Consider the following 27066-nt stretch of genomic DNA (forward strand, 5'->3'; position numbering starts at 1 on the left):
TGCTGAATTGTGTAATATGTGTTGTTAATTTAAAGTAATTATTTTATGTGCTTGATTCGATTAAATAAGCCGGTCGGCTGTTACGCAAATTTTTTATCTTTGCCGAGGTATTTTGCTAGAGCAAAATAAAATATAGATGTTTTAAGTAATCAGATATTATAAGTATGGAATAGTTCTGGTGAAAAGATGAAATTTAAAACGGGTATTTTATCAAGAATTTTTAATGTTTGCATTCGTTTTTTCATATTTGTCACACGTTTTCGCGATCGTGATTTTCGGACTTTTTTATCCTTTCTTACAAGATTTTCTAGTACAATTGAAATAAAAAGTCAACAAAAGTATGCATTTAATAAAAATATGATGACTCTTGCAAGAGCAACTCTTATTTTAAAGCATTTTTTGTGAAAGCATGTGACCTTTAAATATTCAATGATTTGAGCATTTCAACTCTCTCCACCCACCTTGTTACAATGATAAGTGAACATTAGTGCAAGTCCATCTATTGCTAAGTGACAGTGTGTATAGTTGCTAAAAGTTGCAAGAATATGTAATAAAAACATAGTTTAAAGTGTTTATTATGCATAATTGTAAATTCCCCGCTGAGTGAAAAAATCCCCCAAAACTGCTTGTCGCGCGCTATTTTCTTCCCCCAATGACAGGCTGGGGCCTCTTCCCCCAGTCGTAAAAAAAAACCCTGCATGGGGCGGGGTCATTTTGACCCTGAGGGTCATGATTTGAACAAATTTTGTAGAAGTCTATTAGGCAATGCTACATGTCAAATACCTAGATCTAGGCCTTCTGGTTTATTTTTAGAAAATTTTTGAAGATTTTCCTATGTAATATCAAGTGACCCCTGAAGCGGGGTCAATTCTGACCACGGGGGTCATGATTTGAACAAATTTTGTAGAGGTCCACTAGGCAATGCTACATGTGAAATATCTAAGCTCTAGGCCTTCTGGTTTATTTTTAGAACATTTTTGAAGATTTTCCTATGTAAAATCAAGTGACCCCTAGGGCAGGGTCAATTTTGACCCTGGGGTCATGATTTGAACAAATTTTGTAGAGGTCTACTAGGTAATGCTACATGTGAAATATCTAAGCTCTAGATCTTCTGGTTTATTTTTAGAAAATGTTTGAAGATTTTCCTATGTAAAATCAAGTGACCCATGGGACGGGGTCAATTTTGACCCTGGGGTCATGATTTGAACAACTTTAGTAGAGGTCCACTAGGCAATGCTACAAGTCAAATATCTAAGCTCTAGGGCTTCTGGTTTTTGAGAAGAAGATTTTTAAAGATTTTCCTATGTAAAATCAAGTGACCCCTGGGGCGGGGTCAATTTTGAACCCAGGGGTCATGATTTGAACAAATTTTGTAGAGGTCTACTAGGCAATGCTACATGTGAAATATCTAAGCTCTTGGCCTTCTGGTTTATTTTTAGAAAATTTTGAAGATTTTTCTATGTACAATGAAGTAACCCCATGGCAGGGTTTTTTTTTATTCTATAGCAGAGGCCGAATATCGGCCTCGTCCCCCAGCCGAGGATTTCCCCCACAGCCAAGGATTTCCCCCACCGCAGTTGAAATTCCCCTACGTCCGAAATTCCCCCCCCCCAAATCATAAACAAAGCAATGGAGATTACTCCCAGCGATTTTCCCGACCGAATATTGGACCCGTTCACAATTGCAGACGGTCTTTCATAATTTTCAATGGGTGTGAAAACCTTTAGAAATAGTAGAAAAATGTTAGAAGAGTGTTCAGTGGACCCGAGGTTCCGGTTTTGACAAGCGAAAATCGATAAAAACTGGTATCTGACCCGCACATAATATGCCGTGTGCGTCTGCTTGTCTCGCGGTAATACTCTTTGATGTGTAACGAGTCCGAAGCTCTGCCCTTGTCAATCAAAATCCCAGTGAACTTCATACTGTTTGTCGACACCAGCGTAAGTATGGCAGTAGGCGGACGTCGTATGTTAATTAGCTACTGACAGATGTCAATCACGCCACACGCCGACTGACACGTGTTATCATCAGTATGTAATATAGATGATTGATAAACAATGCAGCGTCAGATTATCGTGTTTGTACCTCTTGTTAATTAGCGGTAACAGCTTATGCTGAATTGTGTAATATGTGTTGTTAATTTAAAGTAATTATTTTATGTGCTTGATTCGATTAAATAAGCCGGTCGGCTGTTACGCAAATTTTTTATCTTTGCCGAGGTATTTTGCTAGAGCAAAATAAAATATAGATGTTTTAAGTAATCAGATATTATAAGTATGGAATAGTTCTGGTGAAAAGATGAAATTTAAAACGGGTATTTTATCAAGAATTTTTAATGTTTGCATTCGTTTTTTCATATTTGTCACACGTTTTCGCGATCGTGATTTTCGGACTTTTTTATCCTTTCTTACAAGATTTTCTAGTACAATTGAAATAAAAAGTCAACAAAAGTATGCATTTAATAAAAATATGATGACTCTTGCAAGAGCAACTCTTATTTTAAAGCATTTTTTGTGAAAGCATGTGACCTTTAAATATTCAATGATTTGAGCATTTCAACTCTCTCCACCCACCTTGTTACAATGATAAGTGAACATTAGAGCAAGTCCATCTATTGCTAAGTGACAGTGTGTATAGTTGCTAAAAGTTGCAAGAATATGTAATAAAAACATAGTTTAAAGTGTTTATTATGCATAATTGTAAATTCCCCGCTGAGTGAAAAAATCCCCCAAAACTGCTTGTCGCGCGCTATTTTCTTCCCCCAATGACAGGCTGGGGCCTCTTCCCCCAGTCGTAAAAAAAAACCCTGCATGGGGCGGGGTCATTTTGACCCTGAGGGTCATGATTTGAACAAATTTTGTAGAAGTCTATTAGGCAATGCTACATGTCAAATACCTAGATCTAGGCCTTCTGGTTTATTTTTAGAAAATTTTTGAAGATTTTCCTATGTAATATCAAGTGACCCCTGAAGCGGGGTCAATTTTGACCCTGGGGTCATGATTTGAACAAATTTTGTAGAGGTCTACTAGGTAATGCTACATGTGAAATATCTAAGCTCTAGATCTTCTGGTTTATTTTTAGAAAATGTTTGAAGATTTTCCTATGTAAAATCAAGTGACCCATGGGACGGGGTCAATTTTGACCCTGGGGTCATGATTTGAACAACTTCAGTAGAGGTCCACTAGGCAATGCTACAAGTCAAATATCTAAGCTCTAGGGCTTCTGGTTTTTGAGAAGAAGATTTTTAAAGATTTTCCTATGTAAAATCAAGTGACCCCTGGGGCGGGGTCAATTTTGACCCCGGGGTCACCCCGGGTGACCAAGGCAAGTGGGCAACCAGGTGTGGGTGCGCAACTTCACATGTTTATAATAAATGTTCACAGAAAAGAATGAAAGAAATTTAATGAAATTCTGCCAAATGGCAAGTTTGTTATGTACAAATATGTGGATTTTTAGACAATTAAAGGGCAATAACTCTGCAGTTCGAAAGAAATCCATACGAAATTGTGTGTGCACAACCACATTATAGTGCTCTAAATTCTGTTAAAGTTTCATAGTTCAAGGTCAAATATATCAAAAGTTATGATGCAGAAATTGCCATATTTATAGTACCCTATATAGTTAACACTAGAAACTTCTAAGGGTCATAACTCTAGTGTTACTTGGGCAATCTGACTGAAACTTGACGGGCCGCAAGAACTCATAGTGGTGAACACGTATATGAAGTTTTAAATAAATATTCCCAACCATTTCCTAGATATGGCTCTGGACGGACAGACGGACGGAAAGACGGACAGAAGGACGGACAGATGGACAACGCCAAAACTATATCCCTCCGACTTTCGTCGAGGGTAATAAAAGATAATAACAGATACAAAAGACTTGGTTGAATTTGCCCCTAAAATCCAAAACAACTTAGTTACAATGGCTTAATATTGGAAATTTTACTGTAGTGCCTCTGTAGACTTCTGATCAGAAGGGTGACTTCATTAATCTGTCATAAATATAAATGAATGTCTTAGCTCTGATTATTATAATAACTTTGTTCAAAAAGCCAACTAAAGGGATCACTAGAAGTGATAAGTACCCCTAAAATACTGCTTTACCAACCTGACCTCTTGATATTTGTCACAATAAACAAGGTGACATGCCATATTACTCTATAAAATTATATGATATATCTTATGCTGATCACAAGAATAAAGTTTCATTGGAATTCTTGAACAAGAGCACACTCCTTCCACTTAATACTAGCTTTCATAACAAGAGGGTCATAATGACCCTGAATTGCTCACCTGAGTATATTGAACATGTTTCAAATGGAAAACTGATGCTATAATATTAGAAAGTAGATCAGTAGGTCACATTTATGGACACTGAAAGACAGTTTAAAGATTGGTGTGCAAAACTGTACATGTCATCCAAATTTCAAGGCTAGATCTTAAACTAGAGTGGTCACAAGCAAAAGTTTAAACATGGACGACGTAGACCTACTGACCTAGTTTTTGACTGCAGTTGACCCAGTTTCGAACTTGACCTAGATATCATCAAGATGAATATTCAGACCAACTTTCATACAGATCCCATGATAAATATCGCCTCTAGAGTGGTCACAAGCTTTTTGTATTATTTGACCTAATGACCTAGTTTTTGACTGCATGTGAGCCAGTTTCGAACTTGAACTAGATATCATCATGGTGAACATTATGGCCAATTTTCATGAAAATCCATTGAAAAGTACGGCCTCTGGAGAGGTCACAAGGTTTCTATATTTTTTAGTCCTACTGACCTAGTTTTTGACCGCACGTGACCCAGTTTCAAACTTGACCTTGATATCATCAAAGTGAATATTCTGACCAATTTTCATGAAGATCCATTAAAAAATATGGCCTCTAGGGAGGTCACAAGGATTTTCTATTTTTAGACCTACATGTACTGACCTAGTTTTTGACTGCAGTTAACCCAGTTTTGAACTTGACCTAGATATCATAAAGGTGAACATTCTGACTAATTTTCATGAAGATCCATTGAAAAATATGGCCTCTAGGGACCTAGTTTTGGACCGCACATGACGCAGTTTCGAATTTGACCCAGATATCATCAAGATGAACATTCTGAACTTTCATAAAGATCCCATCAAAAATGTTACTTCTAGAGTGGTCACAAGCAAATGTTTACACATGCACGGACGACAGACGCATCATAAAATTTCCATGTTAGAAAGGGGCATACTTTTTACAAAAAGAAAGAGTTATGTAACTTGCCCTGTGAAGTCATTTCATGATGCCAAAGACATGTCTTAAGTTTGAAAGCATTTATCCTAGTAGCTTTTAAAAACTTTAATCAAGGTCTGGACGTGGAATGCACACAAACGCCAGGGCGATTACGATCACTCTCCATAAAGTAGAGCTAAAATGGGGCAGAATTTTGACAAAACAATAGCTAGAGTTATTGAATTTGTCCTGTGTCATGATGCTGAATACATGTGTGAAATTTGAAAGCATCAGGCCGATTAGTGCTTTTTTAATGCAGTTGCTAATGCCGACTCAAGAGTGAAAACAACAGCTCCACTTCCTGAAATATTTTGAATAGTGAAGCTATAAAACTGGAAGTTATTTCCAAAATAATTTCTTGCAACAAACCACATGATAGACATATATTAAGCTGACTCCATTAAACCTCACTACTTATACATTGTATAGCTATTAGAAATCTCCCTTTCTTTTAAAGTAGGTGCCAAAATATAATTAACAAGTGTGGTTAAAATCGAATGTAAAATGCCACTTCTATCATGTTCACAAGGTAAAAATTAACAAATTTTGGCTCTTTAAAAGGTCAATCAGGGGCCATAACTCTGGAACCTATGATCAGATCTGAAGGATTCATCATGGAATCCAAGATCTATTGTTGTTAAAGATATTTTGCAAGTTTGCATCGAATCAAACCAGAAATAAGTTCTATGGTGTTCATAACCCAAAATAGCAAATTAATGGGCCATAACTCTGGAACCAACTATGGGATCTTGCAAGCTTTTGAAAGGAACCGAGATATTATGCCAATACAAGTAGTGTGCAAGTCTGATTAAAATCGATGGCAAATTGTTGTCTCTATCCTGTTCACAAGAAATTGTGGACGGACGGACGAACAAAGGACAATCACAAAAGCTCACCTTGTCATTACGTGACAATTGAACTAAAAAACAAGTACCTCCGGCGTGGAAGACAGCACAGTGGTTGATTGTTCTATGTCCTTTAGTTTATTCTGTAACTCTGTATACTTCTGAAAGGCTTCTATATCAACACACAGTTTCTCCCCTCCTGTAAAAGATTGTATGATTATATATACATGATTTCTTGTCTGGATGCAAGATTTATTTATTTTGTTGGGTTTAACATCACACTGCACAATTATAGGTCATATGGCTTTTGATGGTGCAGCAAGACCTCATGTGCCCATCTGTGCATTATTTCTTCACGAGCGGGCATCTGGGTAGAACCACCATCCTTCCGTAAGCCAGTTGGATGGCTTCCTCACATGAAGAATTCAACGCCCCAAGTGAGGCTGGAACCCACATCGAGGTGTTGAATTCTTCATGTGAGAAAGCCTGAGACCTGTCATGTAATTAAATGTGCAACTATTTCCAGCAAGCATTATATATAAGAGCAATATCTGTACAATAATTCTGTAAATGGTAAAGTCGGCTTATCCCCAGAAAATAATGAAAAAAAAATTAACAAGCTATATACCCAAATCAGGAGATGTGTCCTACCTGATAATGGTATCCCTTAAAATACCACATAAATATAATGTTTTTGATCATTACAATAATACTGCTTTTCCAAGACAGACAAAATAAAATAAAATCAAAAACTCCTTATACATGTGTACAGAATGATACCTACTTGAAGCAGCCTGGGCAGAGATGTTACCAGTTGTGATCTGTGCCTGTGTATGGGCAGCCCCCACTGGGGTTGAAGCAGCTACTGGGGCTCCAACCTGTGTGCTTGCTTGTCTCTGAAACAAATCTGGATAGCTGTTTTTTTATGAAAGAACATGTCTCCCCCTATCTGTGTGCCATATCTCATACACTATATGAATGGAACAGCCCATATATAACCATAATACCCCCTTTTTTTTTCGTTGGGTTTAACCTTGCACCGACACGACACAATAATAGGTCATATGGCGACTTTCCAGCTTTTGATGGTGAAGGAAGACCTCATGTGCCCCTCCGTGCATTATTTCATCACAAGTGGGCACCTGGGTAGAACATAATACCCTTGACAAAAAATGTAAGTGTTAGATAGTAAGTAATAATCAAATATTTTACATTCTATGGGATACTAACTGGGTGTGAAAACCTTGTGTAATTAACTTTAATTGGTTACTGTAGAGTTTGTTACTTTAAAGGCATTATTTGTACTATTGTAAGAGTCTAAGAGCATGCAAGAACTGGGAAGAATGGCAATCTTCTGTGGTGCCCCAACGGTCTTCCAGACAGACTACAGGATAGGTACAGGTATAGGCTTTCTTAGTGTCTAGAGGTAAAATTTATTATTTTGCATGAGAAATTTATTCTTACATCAATAAACACTTCTCAATTTGTAAAAGCGATGATAAACTGATTTTAATAAACCAGTCATTATATATTCATGTCTCTCATTGTATTCCAATTCCAAAGTTTACAAAAAACAACCTCAATTATATATTTGGAGGTAAAGTTTTGCACATTTCATGCTTTACATATACAAACTGCTGCAGGCCATACTGATTAGATGTCTTTAAGGATGGTTAGGACACTAATGCAAGTTTTCCATGCTAAAACTGGTTAAGTTTTAACAAGGTACCAGTATTCAGAATACTGGTTTTCCAAGGTATAGGCAGTTCTGGTCATACAGTATCTTAATCATTTTTGGGAAGGAGTGGTCTAGTGGTAAATTTCTTGGCAGCTCAATGTTATGGGTTTGAGCTCCACCTCTATCTTTTGACCTCGCTTCGGACAAAGCTTAGTGAAAATTGAATAATTGGGTCATGGGAAGTTCTTTTAGCTTTTTACTTCTTTTAGCGCTGATGGCTTAGAAGTGCAGTCAAGTGGAACCATCTGAACAAGTCTGAGAAATTAAAATCAAAGGAAGTATCTGACAAAGTTTGGAAAGTTCAAGAGATGAAGTTGCACCAAGATCTTTATTTTTTCAGTCAAGCTGAACCCTTTGAATAAACTTGAGAAAGGTCCACCTGATTAAGTCTGCAGAACCACCTGAACGAACCTGAGAGAAAACTGTTTAAAGTTTTTCTATTTTTAGCTCTGGTTGTACCTAAGTGCAGTAAAATGAAACCAAAGGAACAAGTGAATATTCATTACTGTAAAAGCAGAAATTTTTGCGAGGGTTTGATTTTCGCTATATTCGTGGGACCCTACATCTCGTGAAAATTCATCCTGGCGTAAATATTCACCATAAGTATACTTCAAATTCAAGTATGATACTATTTTTACAATTTTGCAAACATACTCAAAATTTCAATTTCGCGAAATTTTCTGACCCAGCAAAAATATGTGCTTTTACAGTATATGCAATTCTGACCTGTAGTTTCACAGAAGATGTCTTTTAAAAACAAGAGGACCATGATGGTCCTGAATCGCTCACCTCTTCCCACATGACCCAGTTTTGAGTATGCATCGTTTTTTCTATTATTTGACATAGTGACCTAGTTTTTGAGCTCATGTGACCCAGTTTTGAACTTGACCTAGATATTATCAAGATAAAAATTCTGACCAATTTTCATGAAGATCCATTGAAAAATATGGTCTCTAGAGAGGTCACAAGGTTTTTCTATTATTTAACCTATTGACCTAGTTTTTTAAGGCATGTGACCCAGTTTCAAAACTGACCTAGATATCATCAAGGTGAACATTCTGACCAATTTTCATGAAGATCCATTCAAGGGTATGGCCTCTAGAGAGGTCACAAGGTTTTTCTATTTCAAGACCTACTGACCTAGTTTTTGATCGCAGTTGACCCAGTTTCAAACTTGACCTAGATATCATCAAGATAAACATTCAGACCAATTTTCATACAGATCCCATGAAAAATATGGCCTCTAGAGAGGTCACAACATTTTTTCATTATTTGACCTTCTGACCTACTTTTTGATGGCACGTGACCCACTTTCGAAATTGACCTAGATATCATCAAGATGAACATTCAGACCAATTTTCATACAGATCCCATGAAAAATATGGCCTCTAGAGAGGTCACAAGGTTTTTCTATTATTTGACCTACTGACCTAGTTTTTGATGGCACGTGACCCACTTTCGATCTTGACCTAGATATCATCAAGGTGAACATTCTGACCAATTTTCATGAAAGTCTCATGAAATATATGGCCTCTAGAGAGGTCACAAGGTTTTTCTATTTTTAGACCTACTGACCTAGTTTTTGATCGCACGTGACCCAGTTTCGAACCTGACCTAGATATCATCAAGATGAATATTCAGACCAACTTTCATACAGATCCCATGAAAAATACGGCCTTTAGAGAGGTCACAAGGTTTTTCTATTATTTGACCTACTGACCTAGTTTTTGAAGGCACGTGACCCAGTTTCAAACTTGACCTAGATATCATCAAGGTGAACGTTCTGACCAATTTTCATGAAGATCTTGTGAAATATATGGCCTCTAGAGAGGTCACAAGATTTTTCTATTTTTAGACCTACTGACCTAGTTTTTTTACCGCACGTGACCCAGTTTCGAACTTGACCTAGATATCAACAAGGTGAACATTCTGACCAATTTTCATGAAGATCTTGTGAAATATATGGCCTCTAGAGAGGTCACAAGGTTTTTCTATTTTTAGACCTACTGACCTAGTTTTTGATGGCACATGACTCAGTTTCGAACTTGACCTAGATATCATCAAGATGAACATTCTGACCAACTTTCATAAAGATCCCATGAAAAATGTGACCTCTAGAGTGGTCACAAGCAAAAGTTTACGGACGGACGGACACCGCACGATCACAAAAGCTCACCTTGTCACTTTGTTACAGGTGAGCTAAAAAGTGTGGATGGATGGACAATGGACAGATTGATAGATGCCGGAAAGTGAGCAATCACAAAGCTCACACCAAGCACTTTGTGCTCAGGTGATGTAAGAGCTAATAAGAGCACTGCCTGCGGATGCCATCTCTCGTCTGCAAGTGCTGGACAATACCCTAAAAAGCAAAAATATGACATCCGTATCTTCAGTATTTCGGTACTCTAAAATAAACCGTTTAAACCGTTAGTGAATATATGTACTCAAAAGTTCGCTGGACTCAAAAATAAGCCGGTCTCAATAATAAGCCACCAAATCCTTATGAAAATTTAAAATAAGCAGTGGCTTATTTTCGGGATTTCAGGGTATGTGAGAAAAGAGTCATAGTTCAGATTTTCTAAGTATAAAAAGGGCCATAATCCTGACAAAATGCAGGTTAGAGTTATAGTTCTTGGTCTACTTACTCACCTAATGATGATAAACAAGTGAACAAAGTTTCAAAACTGTAGCTCTTACAGTGTTTGAGAAAAGGTGGACCTAAACAAAAATGTTAACCACCACCAACGATCAAGTGACGACAATACCTCGTAGGTTTTTTTTCCCAAAATTTGACGAGCTAAATTGACTGCAAATTGCACAATATACTGCTTGAAAAATTAACAAGGGGGCAATTATAATCCATATTGAACATTTTATGATTATTAATGCTGAAATGTCTGGAAATTAATATTTCTAACTCTCTGGTATAATCATTCCCCTGACTGCTTTCATTTCCCTAACAGTCCATTTGGTTCTAGGCCTTTCCAGTGTTAAATTTCACACAAAGTAATACCATAATAGTACAGCACCCCACCATACACCTATGGACTGATACACATTTTGCTCTGACAAAATGACCACAGCTCAGTTTTTCTTTGAAAATTTTGTCATAAATCTGAAGGCCCTGGTACCTGCTCTTCCTGTATCCTGGCTTGCCTTTCTTTCTCTGCCTCAGCTTCTTTGCCCTCTTTTTCAGCTTTTTCTGTAATGTACATGAAGATATTACAAGATTTTTCATAAACATATCATTTAGTAAATTCAATCTAAAATACAGAGTATACAAGTGTTATAGACAAGACATAATCAAATCTTCTTAAAACATTGACCAGTAAGCAAGACCTTGACCTTTGAGCTGTGATTCTGAGTATTGCACATAACTTGTTTCCTTGAATATTTATGCTGGATTATTTGAAAAATCATCAATTTGTGGCAAAGCTACTGACCATACAAAGATGTGACAGACTGATGGACACACTTACTGTCATAAAACTTGTTGAATACTAGTCAGTGACTAATGGAGCAGAATATAGAAACTAGATGGGTGCTTTTTTGAAAGAAAACAAGTAGCTGCGTTCAATAAACGCTTGATGCCCCCGGTGGCATCTTTGTTGATAAAAGCAACCTAAGTCCAATACGAGGTCACGGTCAAGGTCAAACTGAGGTCAGGTGATGTCTGAAGATGAGAAATGGTCACAGGTTACATCTGTATTAGTATTAATTCATTCTTGTAAGCGGTACTGATGCTAGACGAAACGGTCCCATTTGGTTAACCAAGAGATGGCCCATATAAAGCAACCTAAATCCAAAAAGAGGTCAAGGTCAAACTGTGGTCAGGTGATGTCTGAAGATGAGGAATGGTCACAGGTTACATCTGCATTAGTATTGATGCTAGACGAAACGGTCCCATTTGGTTAACCTCGAACGGACAGACAGGACAATCACTATATGCCTCCCGCATCAGTAGATGCCGGGGGTATAAAAATGTCATCCAATGCATTTAATCTTGCTGAAGCAGGTTTTCTTAGGAAATAGAATGGGGAAGAAAATATTAACTTTTTACAGAGAAACAAATTATTACAAGTAAACCAATAATAACTACAGCTGTCACAGGAGTGACAAATTATACCCCCACAGTACGGTCTTGTAACAGAAGTAAGCCAATGTCACAGTCAAACCTCAAAATCAATAGGAGCCATCTACTGGTCATGACCAACCTCCCTAATAAAGTTTCATAAGCCTAGGCCCAAGTGTTCTCAAGTTATCGTCCAGAAACCGTTTAACTGTTCCGGGTCACTGTGACCTTGACCTTTGACGCACTGACCTCAAAATCAATATGTGTCATCTGCTGGTCATGATCAACCTTCCTATCAACTTTCATGATCCTAGGCCCAAGCGTTCTCAAGTTATCATCTGGAAATAGTTTAACTGTTCTGGGTCACTGTGACCTTGACCTTTGACCTAATGACCTCAAAATCAATAGTGGTCCTCTGCTGGTCATGATCAACCTCCCTATCAACTTTCATAATCCTAAGCCCAAGCGTTCTCAAGTTATCATCTGGAAACCGTTAAAAGTTCCGGGTTACTATGACCTTGACCCTTGACCTACTGACCTCAAAGTTGAACTGGATCTGTATTTTATGATGTTACACCTGTGTACCAAAAGTTATGATCCTAGGCCCAAGCATTCTCAAGTTATCATCAGGAAACCGTTTAACTGTTCCGGGTCATTGTGACCTTGACCTATGACCTACTGATCTCAAAGTCGAACTTGACCTGTATTTTATAATGTTACACCTGTGTACTAAAAATTATTAAAATCTGTCAGGCCTTTCATGAGTTATTGTCCGGCATCTATGAAAACCAACAGACTGCCAGACCGACAAGGTCACTCCTATATAGACCCCCAAACTTCGTTTTGTGGGTGTAAAACAAACAAGAGCTGTCCGTAAGACAGCCAAGCTCGACTATTCGAAATATTGTCCCAGAAGCAGGAAAATATTACCCAAAAAGGTTAAATATCAAAAGAGTTTTAAGTTCAAAAAGGGGGAATAATTTGACCAAAATGCATATCAGTTATGGGACTTGCTGCTATCAACTAGATTTATAACCCCGAAGACACATGTGAAGTTTCAAATCAATATCTGCATTAGTTTTGGAGATAGTAACTTGCATGTAAAACTTTAACCAAAATTTTCTAAGTCTAAAAGGGGGCATAATTTGCTCAAAATACATGTCAGAGTTATGGGTCTTGACCCAATGAGGTTGGTAATTGATCTAGAAAAAGAAAAAATAAGTTTCAAATCTATATGCCTTTTAGAAATAGCTGTATGTACTTGCACGCAAAACTTTAACCAGAATTTTCTAAGTCCAAAAGGGGACATAATTTGGCCAAAATGAAGGTCAGAGTTATGGGACTTGCTGCTATCAACTAGTTTTATAACCCCGAAGACACATGTGAAGTTTCAAATCAATATCTGCATTAGTTTTGGAGATAATAACTTGCATGTAAAACTTTAACCAAAATTTTCTAAGTCTAAAAGGGGGCATAATTTGCTGAAAAAATATGTCAGAGTTATGGGACTTGACCCAGTGAGGTCGGTAATTGATCTAGAAAAGAAAAAATAAGTTTCAAATCTATATGCCTTTTAGAAATAGCTGTATGTACTTGCACGCAAAACTTTAACCAGAATTTTCTAAGTCCAAAAGGGGGCATAATTTGGCCAAAATGAAGATCAGAGTTATGGGACTTGCTGCTATCAACTAGATTTATAACCCCGAAGACACATGTGAAGTTTCAAATCAATATCTGCATTAGTTTTGGAGATAGTAACTTGCATGTAAAACTTTAACCAAAATTTTCTAAGTCTAAAAGGGGGCATAATTTGCTCAAAATACATGTCAGAGTTATGGGTCTTGACCCAATGAGGTTGGTAATTGATCTAGAAAAAGAAAAAATAAGTTTCAAATCTATATGCCTTTTAGAAATAGCTGTATGTACTTGCACGCAAAACTTTAACCAGAATTTTCTAAGTCCAAAAGGGGGCATAATTTGGCCAAAATGAAAGTCAGAGTTATGGGACTTGCTGCTATCAACTAGTTTTATAACCCCGAAGACACATGTGAAGTTTCAAATCAATATCTGCATTAGTTTTGGAGATAGTAACTTGCATGTAAAACTTTAACCAAAATTTTCTAAGTCCAAAAGGGGGCATAATTTGCTCAAAATACATGTCAGAGTTATGGGACTTGACCCAGAGAGGTTGGTTATTGACCTAGAAAAAGAAAAAATAAGTTTCAAAGCTATATGCCTTTAATTGATGGCTGTATGTACTTGCATGCAAAAACTTAACCAAGGTGTGACGCCGACGCCGACGCCGACGCCGACGCCGACGCCAGGGTGAGTAGAATAGCTAGACTATTCTTCGAATAGTCGAGCTAACAAAACTATGTACATTCTATGTATAACAGGAGCTGTCACTTTTAGTGACAAATGCCCCCGAAATGTGCCCAAGAATGCTACAGTTGTCTGTGCAAAATATGCCAGAATAGTTTAGGTATGAATCATACAAAATAAAATGTTCTCCAAAGTTAACCTTGACCTTGGAGCTAGGGGTCTGAGTCTTGCACATGACATTTCAACTCATTATAGGGAACATTTGTGCCAAGTGATTTTAAAATCCCTTGATGAATGGCAGAGTTATTGACCAGACAAGAAACAAACCATGTTAACCTTTGACCTTTGACTTCTAAGTGTGGCCTTGACCTTGGAGCTAGGGATCTTGATCTTGTGCATGAGACGTCATCTTAATATAGAGAACATTTATGCCAATTAGTTTTAAAATCCCTTCATCGATGGCAGAGTTATGGACTGGACAAAAAACAGAACATTTTAACCTTTAACCTCCAAGTGTGACCTTGACCTTATAGCTAGGGGTCTGGGTCTTGCACAATGACACGTCTCATTATGTGGAACATTTATGCCAAATCCCTTCGTGGATGGCAGAGTTATGGACAAGACATGAAACAGACCCTGTTAACCTTTGACCTTGAAGCTAGGGGTCTGGGTCTTGCGCATGACACATTGTCTCATTATGGTGAACATTTATGCCAAATTATGGTGAACATTTGTGCCAAGTTTTTCAAAATCCTTTCATGGATGGCAGAGTTACAGCTCGGACAAGAATTTACACAGACACACAGACGTACACAAGAACGGACAGTGCGATTTTAATATGCCCACCTTTGGGGGCATAAAAATTGAAGGGCCATAACTTATAGAACAAGAGGGCCATGATGGCCCTATATCGCTCACCTGAGTACCATTGCTTTATACCACAGTCACACATACGGCGCGGATAGCTACGTTTAGTTATGGATAGAAACGAAGTAAACCGTATCGATCCGTACCTGAGCCGTACGGACTGGTACGGATTGATACGGGTTACTACTTTAAGGTACGGCTCAGGTACGGATCGATATGGATTACTACATTTCTATCCATGGCTAGACGTAGCTATCCGCCCCGTATGTGTGACTGGGGTTATTAACCAAAAACAAAAAGAAAAAATTCTTACAAGGTACAGATATGTCAAAATACACCTAAAAATTGGAGGTACCATCCATGTTGTACCACAGAAAAGTGGTCTCAGTTTTTCCCTATGGCCAATAATAACAAGAGGACCATGATGGTCCTGAATCGCTCACCTCTTCCCACATGATCCAGCTTTGAGCATGACGTCGTTTTTTCTATTATTTGGCATAGTGACCTAGTTTTTGAGCTCATGTGACCCAGTTTTGAACTTGACCTAGATATTATCAAGATAAAAATTCTGACCAATTTTCATGAAGATCCACTGAAAAATATGGCCTCTAGAGAGGTCACAAGGTTTTTCTATTATTTGACCTATTGACCTAGTTTTTTAAGGCACGTGACCCAGTTTCAAACTTGACCTAGATATCATCAAGGTGAACATTCTGACCAATTTTCATGAAGATCCATTCAAGGGTATGGCCTCTAGAGAGGTCACAAGGTTTTTCTATTTCAAGACCTACTGACCTAGTTTTTGATCGCAGTTGACCCAGTTTCACACGAGACCCAGTTTCGAACTTGACCTAGATATTATCAAGATGAACATTCAGACCAACTTTCATACAGATCCCATGAAAAATATGGCCTTTAGAGAGGTCACAAGGTTTTTCTATTTTTTGACCTACTGACCTAGTTTTTGATGGCACGTGACCCAGTTTCGAAACTGACCTAGATATCATCAAGGTGAACGTTCTGACCAATTTTCATGAAGATCTTGTGAAATATATGGACTCTAGAAAGGTCACAAGGTTTTTCTATTTTTAGACCTACTGACCTAGTTTTTGACGGCACGTGACCCAGTTTCGATCTTGACCTAGATATCATCAAGGTGAACATTCTAACCAATTTTCATGAAGATCTTGTGAAATATATGGCCTCTAGAGAGGTCATAAGGTTTTTCTATTTTTAGACCTCCTGACCTAGTTTTTGATGGCACATGACCCAGTTTCGAACTTGACCTAGATATCATCAAGGTGAACATTCTGACCAATTTTCATGAAGATTTTGTGAAATATATGGCCTCTAGAGAGGTCACAAGATTTTTCTATTTTTAGACCTATTGACCTAGTTTTTGACCGCACATGACCCAGTTTTTAACTTGACCTAGATATCATCAAGGTGAACATTCTGACCAATTTTCATGAAGATCCATTGAAAATTATGGCCTCCAGAGATGTCACAAGTTTTTTCTATTTTTAGACCTACTGACCTAGTTTTTGACGGCATGTGACCAAGTTTCAAACCTGACCTAAAATTTACCAAGATGAAAATTCTGACCCAATTTCATAAAGATCCCATGAAAAATGTGACCTCTAGAGATGTCACAAGGAAAAGTTTACGCACGCACGGACGCAAGGACGACGCACGGACGACGAACACCGCGCAATCACAAAAGCTCACCTCGTCACTTTGTGACAGGTGAGCTAAAAAAAGTTACTAAATAAGCGATTTATAGTAACATAAAAGGGAAGTAATAAAAAAAATATTGTAAGCGAACAAAAGAAGGATCTGCCAAATAAAAACAAGAGGGCCATGATGGCCCTATATCGCTCACCTGTTATCAATGCACTTGAGGACAAGAAGGTCCTTAGAAAAAATATCTAAGTCCAAAGGACAGTAACAACAAAGGGAAGAAATTTAACCAAAAAGAAAAAAAATTCTTACAAGGTACAGATATGTCAAAATACACCTACAAATTGGAGGTACCATCCATGTTGTACCACAGAAAAGTGGTCTCAGTTTTTCCCTACGGCCAATAATAATAAAAGTTACTAAAATAAGCTATTTATAGTAACGTAAAAGGGAAGTAATTTAAAAAAAAATTATTGTAAGTGAACAAAAGAAGGATCTGCCAAATAAATCTGTTGACATAAATGAAATTTCAGATCAGTATCTTCATTAGTTACGGAGATATACCCATTTTAATTTGAAATAAAGGGAAATAATTTGACATAAAATCAGTCCATAGTTATCTACCCTGATTGGCTCAGTCCAACTAATGACAATATTGAAATTTCAAATAATACAATCAGGGGAGGTAATCAGATATAAAATAACTCTGAACCTACGCTTGGATCTGATTTGTCATGGAATCCAAGAATTATTGTTGTTGAAGTTATTTTGAAGTTTGTATCAAATAAAATCATAAATGAAGTCTCTATATGGCTGCAAAAGCCAAAATAGCCAATTTTGGACCTTTAAGGGGCCATAACTCTGGAACTCATGATGAAATTTGGCCAGTTCAAGAAAGGAACCAAGATCTTGTGTGATCAATACAAATTGTGTGCAAGTTTGGTTAAAATCGAATCATAAATGAAGCTGCTATTGTGCAGACAAGGTCAAAATAGCTAATTAATTTTGGCCCTTTCAGGGGCCATAACTCTGGAACCCATTATGGGATCTGGCCGGTTCAACTAAGGAATCAAGATCTTATAGTGACCCAAGTTTTGTGCAAGTTTGATTAAATTCAAATCATAAATGAAGCTGCTATTGTGCAGACAAGGTCAAAATAGCTAATTTTGGCCCTTTCAGGGGCCATAACTCTGGAACCCATAAGGGAATCTGGCCAGTTCAAGAAAGGAACCGAGATCTTATGGTGATACAAGTTGTGTGCAAGTTTGGTTAAAATAAAATCATAAATGAAACCACTATCGTGCAGAAAAGAAATTGTTGACGGACGGACGACGGACAAAGGGTGATCACAAAAGTTCACCTTGTCACTATGTGACAGGTGAGCTAACAAGATCACTGCAATGCAATGCAATGCAAATGCAGAGCAATATTCACATAAAACAAAGTCATATGACCTTTGACCACTAAGTGTTACCTTGACATTGAATTTAGCCATTCGAAACATGCGCTCTGCACATCCTTTCAATAAGTGAACATTTGTGTCAGATTTCTCTGAAATCCATTAAGGGGTTCATAAGTTACAGAGCGGAAGGGAAATTGCTAACCAACACACAGACAGACAGACGGACACCGAGGTGATAACATAATACGTCCCTGCGGGCATATAAAAAAGAATCGAGATCTTATGGTGATACAAGTTGTGTGCAAGTTTGGTTAAAATCAAATCATAAATGAAGCTGCTATTGTGCAGACAAGGTCAAAATAGCCAATTTTGACCCCTAAAGTGGCCATAACTCTGGAACCCATAATGGAATGTCAGTTCCAGAAAGGAACCAAGATCTTATGGTGATACAAGTTGTGTGCAAGTTTGGTAAAAATCAAATCATAAACTAGAGATGCTTTTGAGAAAAGCGCATGTCTCCCACAACTGCCCCTATGTAAAATGTTAGTTTCTCTACATGTTTTAGACGAGCGGATCCAATTAGATGGTCTGGATGAGTGGATCCAATCAGTAATTCAAGGGCCATAAATCAAAAGTGCCTGGGCGGATGTGGCTAGTTATCAAACTTGGGTAAGGTCTTATGGCCAAACACATTTTGTTCAAGTTTGGTGAAGATCAGATGAGAAATGTTTGACTTAGAAAGCGGACAAGAGTAAACAGACGGATTTTTTCGGTAATTCAAGGGCCTACTCTAAAATGCCTGGACCGATTTGGCTAGTTATCGAACTTGGCCGAGGTCTCATGGTCAAACACATTTTGTTCAAGTTTGGTGAAGATCGGATGAGAAATGTTCGACTTAGAGAGCGGACAAGAGTAAAAAGCCCGATTTTTCGATAATTCAAGGGCCGTAACTCCAAAATGCCTGGACCGGTTTGGCTAGTTATCGAACTTGGCCGAGGTCTCATGGTCAAACACATTTTGTTCAAGGTTGGGGAAGATCGGATGAGAAATGTTTGATTAAGAGTGCGGACATGAGTAAAAAGGCCAATTTTTCGATAATTCAAGGGACTTAACTCTAAAATGCCTGGACCGATTTGCCTAGTTATCGAACCTGGCCGAGGTCTTATGGTCAAACACATTTTATTCAAGTTTGGTGAAGATCAGATGAGAAATGTTTGACTTAGAGTGCAGACAAGAGTATAAAGGCCGATTTTTCGATAATTCAAGGGCCGTAACTCCAAAATGCCTGGACCGGTTTGGTTAGTTATCGAACTTGGCCAAGGTCTCATGGTCAAACACATTTTGTTCAAGTTTGGTGAAGATCTGATGAGAAATGTTTGATTAAAAGTGCGGATATGAGTAAAAAGGCCAATTTTTCGATAATTCAAGAGCCGTACCGGGGGGTAACTCCAAAATGCCTGGACCGATTTGGCTAGTTATCGAACTTGGCCGAGGTCTCATGGTCAAACACATTTTGTTCAAGTTTGGTGGAGATTGGATGAGAAATATTTGAATTAGAGTGCGGACAAGAGTAAAAAGACCGATTTTGGTAATTCAAGGGCCATAACTCCAAGACACCTGGACCAATTTGGCTAGTTATTGAACCTGGTCGAGGTCTTATGGTCAAACACATTTTGTTCAAGTTTGGTGAAAATCGGATGAGAAATGTTCGACTTAGAGTGCGGACAAGCTTCGTGACAGACACACACACAGACAGACTGGAGTAAATCAATATGTCTCCCACACCACTGTGTGGTGGGAGACATAATAAAGCTGCTATTGTGCAGACAAGGTCAAAATAGCTAATTTTGGGCCTTTCAGGGGCCATAACTCTGGAACCCATAAAGGAATCTTGCCAGTTCCAGAAAGGAACCAAGATTTTATGGTGATACACGTTGTGTGCAAGTTTGGTAAAAATCAAATCATAAATAAAGCTGCTATTGTGCAGACAAGCTCAAAATAGGTAATTTTGGCCCTTTCAGGGGCCATAACTCTGGAACCCATAATGGGATCTGGCCAGTCCAAGAAAGGAACCGAGATCTTATGGTGATACAAGTTTTGTGCAAGTTTCGTTAAAATAAAATCATAAATGAAACCAATATGGTGCAGTCAAGAAATTATTGACGGACGGACGGACGACAGGTGATCACAAAAGCTCACCTTGTCACTATGTGACAGGTGAGCTAATAAGAGCTGTTTGTAAGACACATATGCACCACTGCCCATCCCTCCCCATCCCCGGCTAATGATGGCCTGACTGAGGCAATTATGTTTGTAATTTTGTATGTTGTGCCCTTAAACTTTGACATAATGACTTCAAATATAGGGGAAGTCATTTACTGACTACAGGTAATCATCCTTCGTTTTAAGGTCACAGGCCCATGCCATCTCTAGATATGACTGATCAGAAACAATTTTCAGATTCACCTTTGACCTCCTGATCCAAAAAACAATAGTGGTCATCCACTGACTGCAGGCAATTATCATAAGAAGTTGGAATAAAATGCAGGATAAAACATTATTTAGTTATTGAGAGGAAACTGTTCACATTCTCAAGATCACTGTGACATTGACCTATGACCTACTGGTGCCAAGAAGTTTATGGGTCATCTTCTGACCACAGGAATGCTTGAAGTTTGAAGGCAGTATGTCTAACGGTTCTTCAGTTACTGCATGGAAATAGTTTTTAATCTTGACTCACTGGCCCCAAGAACAAGGGCCATTACTGACCAGTGACCACAGGCAATCAACCTATGAAACCAAACATTCACTAGTTACTGACCGTCGACAAAATCATCTACCAACTGAAAGAAGCACCAAAGATCAAAACTGGTCCTGCCGAGTGAAATCACAAACAAAACCCAAGATGCACAACTTTAATTGCTGAATAACATACCAATATGGTTTCACTACTCTAGGTCCCATAGAAAACGCCAGGTGTACAACATATAATGCTAAATAAAATTTCTATAATTTTGTTAGGTCTATAGGCCAAATACTTCTTCAGATATGGGTGACAAAAAAAATTACCTTAAATCTTTGACCTTGAGTCATAGGTCAATGGACTGGATGCAAGACATTGGTGATCATCTGTGTGGACTTTTTTAAATTCAGACAACGTATAACAAAGTGTTTGGCCAGAGACAATCCTCTCAATGCACACACAGACGGACGGGTGCACACATGATCAGGGAAAACAGAACATGCCCCTTCGACACTATTTTATGATGGGAGCATTAAGACATTAAATTTTTTTAATTCTTACCTAAATCCTTCTTGATAAGCTCATAAGCTTTGCTAGCACGGTTGAGTATGTTCACACATTCTTCACAATTTTCTGTGGTGACTTCTCCATTCTGCTCACATGCTCTTCTCACAGCATCAGCATTACTCACCAACGACTGTATCAGGGTTAGTGACTTTTTGGCAGCTTCAGAAATGTGACTTTGGTATCTACTGGCCGTAAAATCACTTTGTATTTTGGTATATAGTTGGTTCAGTTGGGTAACACTCTTTGACAGTTTCTCTTGTCGCTCTTTATTTTCCTTCTCCCTAAAAAAAAATTATGCACAGTTTATTTTCATTTGGGTTTGTTTGTGCTGACAAGCTAGTCTCAATGTAAAGTCATTTTGTTTCAATAACATAAACAAATCTGTGTTTTTGACCAAAACAGTTATTTACTAAGTCACACTTAAGATAAAATTGTGGATTTCAAAGTATAAATATATAATAATTTGGAAAGTTCTTTGTGAACGTAATCAATGAAAATTATTCCCCCATGAATATTTATGACTTCACTTGTCCTGTAAAGTTAATATATTTAAGACTACCCATTCAAAGAAGGGGTGAACATTTCAGCATCTATGACATAAAATGTATAAGGTAGGAGAAATAATGACAGAAATGAAACAAACATTTCAGGAAACTTACTTCCTTCTGATTTCCTCCAACTGAAGTTTTCTCTTGACTTGTTCTGCTTCCTGTATTCTGGCATCGTGAATCTAAGTTCAGAATGTATAAATCTGCAGTCAACAAGGCATCAATATATCTAAGGTACAAACAAATCTCATCACAGGAGGGCCAAGGAGGACCAAAGTTGCTCATCTGACCGTGTGGCTTTGTTTCTGATCGCATCAAAATCAATCAAGGCTTTGTGTAGAATTTAAAGACTTTTCCATTTTTTGGCTCTGACAGCTCCAAAATACAGTGAAAAAAGAACTTTAAAACGAATCTGAAAGTTTCATGCAAGAATGCTTCTAAACATGAATCATGTGATTCATAAAAAGAGTCTATTAAAGGTTTTTTTCTTAAGCTCTGGTGACACACAGGTGCAACCAGGGATGAACCTTGTACAATTTAAGAAATGTCAATCAAAAGATACTATGGATCAAGTTTGGAAAATACGTCAAGCTGTTCATGGGAAGAAGACTTTCAAATTTCTTCTAGTTAATTTCTTACAGCATTTGAGGACCCCAAGTGCAAACAAGCTGCATCATTGAATGAACTCCTTGCCCAGTAGTTCAGAGAAACTTGGAGTTACCCTGATGAAATTGGATGCCAAGTGTTTCATGCACTGTCTTTGTAGAAACTGCTATACAACAGTGGGCAATCGAGACTATGGCTGTCACTGCAACCAAGACTACTGGCAATTACAGCAACCAAGACTATGGGCAATAACAGCAACCGGGACTATGGGCAGTCACAGCAACCGGGACTACGGGCAGTCACAGCAACCGGGACTACGGGCAGTCACAGCAACCGGGACTACGGGCAGTCACAGCAACCGGGACTACGGGCAGTCACAGCAACCAAGACTACGGGCAGTCACAGCAACCAAGACTACGGGCAGTCACTGCAACCAACAGCAACCAAGACTACGGGCAGTCACAGCAACCAAGACTACGGGCAGTCACAGCAACCAAGACTACGGGCAGTCACAGCAACCAAGACTACAGGCAGTCAGAAGTATCATGAAGGCTGCAAGCAGTATCCAGGCTGACAGAGACGCTAGCCCCTGAAAGCCAACCCATGATGGGTCAAGCATGGCTAACTTTGCCAATCCACCCTATCCATGAAGAAGGTAAATTCAAGGATGCTTCTGCTTATTTGATGATTGGCAATCAATCCACAGGAAGTTTTTAAAAGATGTTTCTATTTCTAGCTCTAGTGGGCCCAAAGTATAACGGAACAGAAATAAGAAGGCTCATCCATTGATGTTACAGACCATCTTTGCTGAAGATCTATCAACTGATTGATGAGAAGTTGTTTTAAGGTTTGTTTTCTTCAGTTTTTAGCTCTGGCAGCCCATAGTGCAGTCAAGAGGAACAATTTGAACAAAATTAAGAAAGGTACATCAAAGGATGCTATGGATCCATCAGACCATTCATGAGTAGTCATTTTAAAGTGTTTTTTTTATACTTTTAGCAAAGCTCTAATTGCAGTCAAAACTAGATAAGAAAGTTTGAGAAAGGTCCATTTAAGAATTTAGTGAAAATTTATCAAGTGGTTCATGTGAATAATTGTTCTATATTTAGCTCTGGCAGCCTCTAACATGTGTTATGCATGTTTTATAAATATTCTTTCAGGGATTTACAAAATATGGACCTTACACAAAATCAAAGTCTCAAATGTTTGACCTTCAGCTGTGAAAATGGGCTGGCACAATTTGAACATGTCTTTCAAAGGATCTAAAAAGACATGGACAAGAAGAGGAATTACAGGCTCAAAAGGTTGACCTTCAGCTGTGACCTTGACATTGGGGAAGCACAATAGGAACATGGGTTCTGTATGTGACCTTGATAAGGGGGAACAGTCAACAGAAGTTTCATAAATAATTGTGTATGAGATCATACAGGACAATAACTCAGATGAATGGACTGACGGAGAGACAGAGAAAATGAAAACAATGTCCCACCATTCTCAACCCAAAAGAATATAAATTTTTATGAACATACCTGTTTCCTTTGTTCATGTGTTTCTCTCAGAAGTCTGTGCTGTTTAACAATCTCTGCAGCTCTGGAAAATGTAAATATAAAGGTCAGAAAAGTAAGCTGGGATGACCCTCAGTTGCTGATGTGACCTTCTGACCTTAACAAACTTTGCTGGAAATCTGTAAAGAATTTCTTAAGAAAAAATGCTTACATTTTTTTTCTTTTTCTTTTTTAGCTCTAGCAGCCCCTTTGTATAATCAAGCCAAATATTTTGACAAACCTTAGACATGCCCCACTAAGGATGCCCTCTGCAAAGTTTTGCGAACCGAAAGTTGGTATTATGTTTAAGATGGTCAGCACCCTTAGCATGGTAATGGGGAAAAATGAAACAAAAAAAAATGTAATTAATCACATCTGCTGCCATAAGCTCAATTAGTTGTTCTATTTTTGTGGTTATTTGTCTCTACTTACTGTGATTCATTTCTAAGTTCAATGTCTTGTATTTTTAGCAGAGTTTCAAAGTTGGCCTTTTGCTCAATTTCTTGTACTTTAAGCTCTGCCTCCTGTTCAATTCTGTTCTGAATTTCCTCAAATTCTCTCTGCTTCTGTAGTCTAGCTCTCTGAAATATAAAACCTAAGGATTGAGTCCTGACTCCACTTTCATTGCCTAGAAATTAATGTATCCTATCTAATGGGGCATATACCTTGGACAGTAGAACTTTTGGCTGCCACAATTTTGCATAAAGCAAAAGCGGCATTTCTCCTATTTTCAACAATAATGTATATCATTTGCTGTCACATGAATAATATTATTTTTATATTATAACTGTAAAAATAAGAGATGCATATTCTCCAAACTTTCTCACCAACTCATGAAAAATTAGAAATAAGTCCATAGGACACAGATGCCCCCACCATGTGCCAACCCAAAAGTGTAAATCCTGTTATGGTAATCTGACAGTAAAACCCATATACTGAACTTAAGGACTGAAGGACAAAAAGTATTAAAAACAAGAGCTGTCACTAATGGTGACAAATGCCCCCGCAGCGCCTTGACCTTTGACCTGGTGACCCCAAAGTCAATAGGGGTCGTGTATTCAATTAAGTACTATCAGCATGTGAAGTCTGAAGGTCCTGGGTGCAGTGGTTCGCGAGTAAAGTGCCTTCACGCAAAAAGTTAACATTGGCCACTGTGACCTTGACCTTTGACCTGGTGACCCCAAAGTCAGTAGGGGTCATGTACTCAATAAGTACTATCAGCAGGTGAAGTCTGAAGGTCCTGGGTGCAGTGGTTCTCGAGTAAAGTGCCTTCATGCAAAAAGTTAACGTTGTGACGAATGAACGAACAAACGAACTAACTAACGAACGGATGGACAGTTGAAAACTAATATGCCTCCCTTCGGGGGCATAATACTTATTTAAATGATTAAATCCCTTTGTTATGCTGGAAGATTTTACTAAGTTGTTTAACTGTCATTCTGTGTATACAAAAGTTACAGATTAGACAACAACAAAAAGTGACATAACATCACAGACTTCTAAGTGTGACCTTAACTTCTGAGCTAGGTTTCTAAAGTCTTAGACCTAACACATCATCTTAATATGGTGAAAGTTTCCATCTATGAATATCAATCTATGTATACAAAATACAGAAGTTATAGACAGGCAAGGAGAATGAAGTAATGACCTTGATCTTTTAGCTAGGGGTGCAGTCTTGCTTGCAATACAATGTCTAGTTATAATGCCAAATGTTTGTGCCGAGGTACTTGGATATGTATGCATGCATTAAGAAGTTATAAAGCGGACAGAAAAAAGAATTTAAATCTTTGACCTCTAAGACTTTTAGTGTGGCCTTAATATTTAAGGTAGGAGAATGCGTCAGAACTGTCACATACTGCCTTGTTATCATGAACGTTTGTGCCAGTTATTCCAAAATCCAACTCAGCACAACAAAGATATGGTACTGGCCATGAAGGATTTTGTGTACATACATACACCCACACACACAAACACACATACGGACAAGGGAAACACTATATGCCCGCCCCACTATTCATAATGGTAGGGGCATAAAATCTCTTGCACATACAAGTTATTTAAAGATCCACTTTCTGTGACTGACAAATAGACAGACAGATAAACAAACATTCTAAAGTTAGCTTTAAATAAAGTATGTTGTAACAATAAGAAAGTAGACGAGACAGGTATATACCCTTGCTTTGTTTTCCAGTTCTTCTTCATATTTACGCATAGCAAGTCTTGACATTCCAAACTCCGGTGAAGTAACAATACATTTCACTATTCTTACATCACCTTGATTCCTGAAAATATTCATGTATCTACATTTCCTTCAATGGCTCAACTTGAACCATGCACTAGTTTCATTAAGTGGCTCAACTTGAACCATGCACTAGTTCATTAAAGTGGCTCGACTTGAACCATGCACTAGTTTCATTAAAGCGGCTAAACTTGAACCATACACTAGTTTCATTAAAGTGGCTCAACTTTAACCATGCACTAGTAGTTTCATTAAAGTGGCTCAACTTGAACCATGCACTAGATTCATTAAAGTGGCTACACTTGAACCATACACTAGTTTCATTGAAGTGGCTCAACTTGAACCATGCACTAGTAGTTTCATTAAAGTGGCTCAACTTGAACCATGCACTAGTTTCATTAAAGTGGCTCAACTTGAACCATGCACTAGTTTCATTAAAGTGGCTCAACTTGAACCATGCACTAGTTTCATTAAAGTGGCTCATCCTGCAAATGAAACTTGTGAGGTTATCACTGGAGTTCATACTGCTACTTAAATTACAATAAGTAAGGTTCATAACCTGTTAGACTAGAAAACAATGATGATTAGTACAGAATGCTACAGTACCAAAGCTTCAGCCA

The 27066-nt window shown here is 38.0% G+C and overlaps 1 protein-coding gene across 1 annotated transcript in view; it reads right to left on the reverse strand.

Annotated features, from left to right (window-relative positions):
- LOC123533951 (mRNA export factor GLE1-like) overlaps positions 1-27066 on the reverse strand; it is a 51618-nt gene that overhangs the window by 13488 nt on the left and 11064 nt on the right. The window contains exons 3-10 of the mRNA XM_045315944.2: positions 26381-26489; positions 24640-24788; positions 24193-24253; positions 22169-22239; positions 21504-21790; positions 10988-11058; positions 6903-7014; positions 6208-6317 (exon numbers count right to left, since the gene is read on the reverse strand). Of these exons, the coding sequence (XP_045171879.2) occupies positions 6208-6317; positions 6903-7014; positions 10988-11058; positions 21504-21790; positions 22169-22239; positions 24193-24253; positions 24640-24788; positions 26381-26489 (970 nt within the window). The remainder of the gene's footprint in view (positions 1-6207; positions 6318-6902; positions 7015-10987; positions 11059-21503; positions 21791-22168; positions 22240-24192; positions 24254-24639; positions 24789-26380; positions 26490-27066) is intronic.

This window comes from Mercenaria mercenaria, chromosome 12 (assembly GCF_021730395.1).
Source record: "Mercenaria mercenaria strain notata chromosome 12, MADL_Memer_1, whole genome shotgun sequence".
NCBI lineage: Eukaryota > Metazoa > Mollusca > Bivalvia > Venerida > Veneridae > Mercenaria > Mercenaria mercenaria.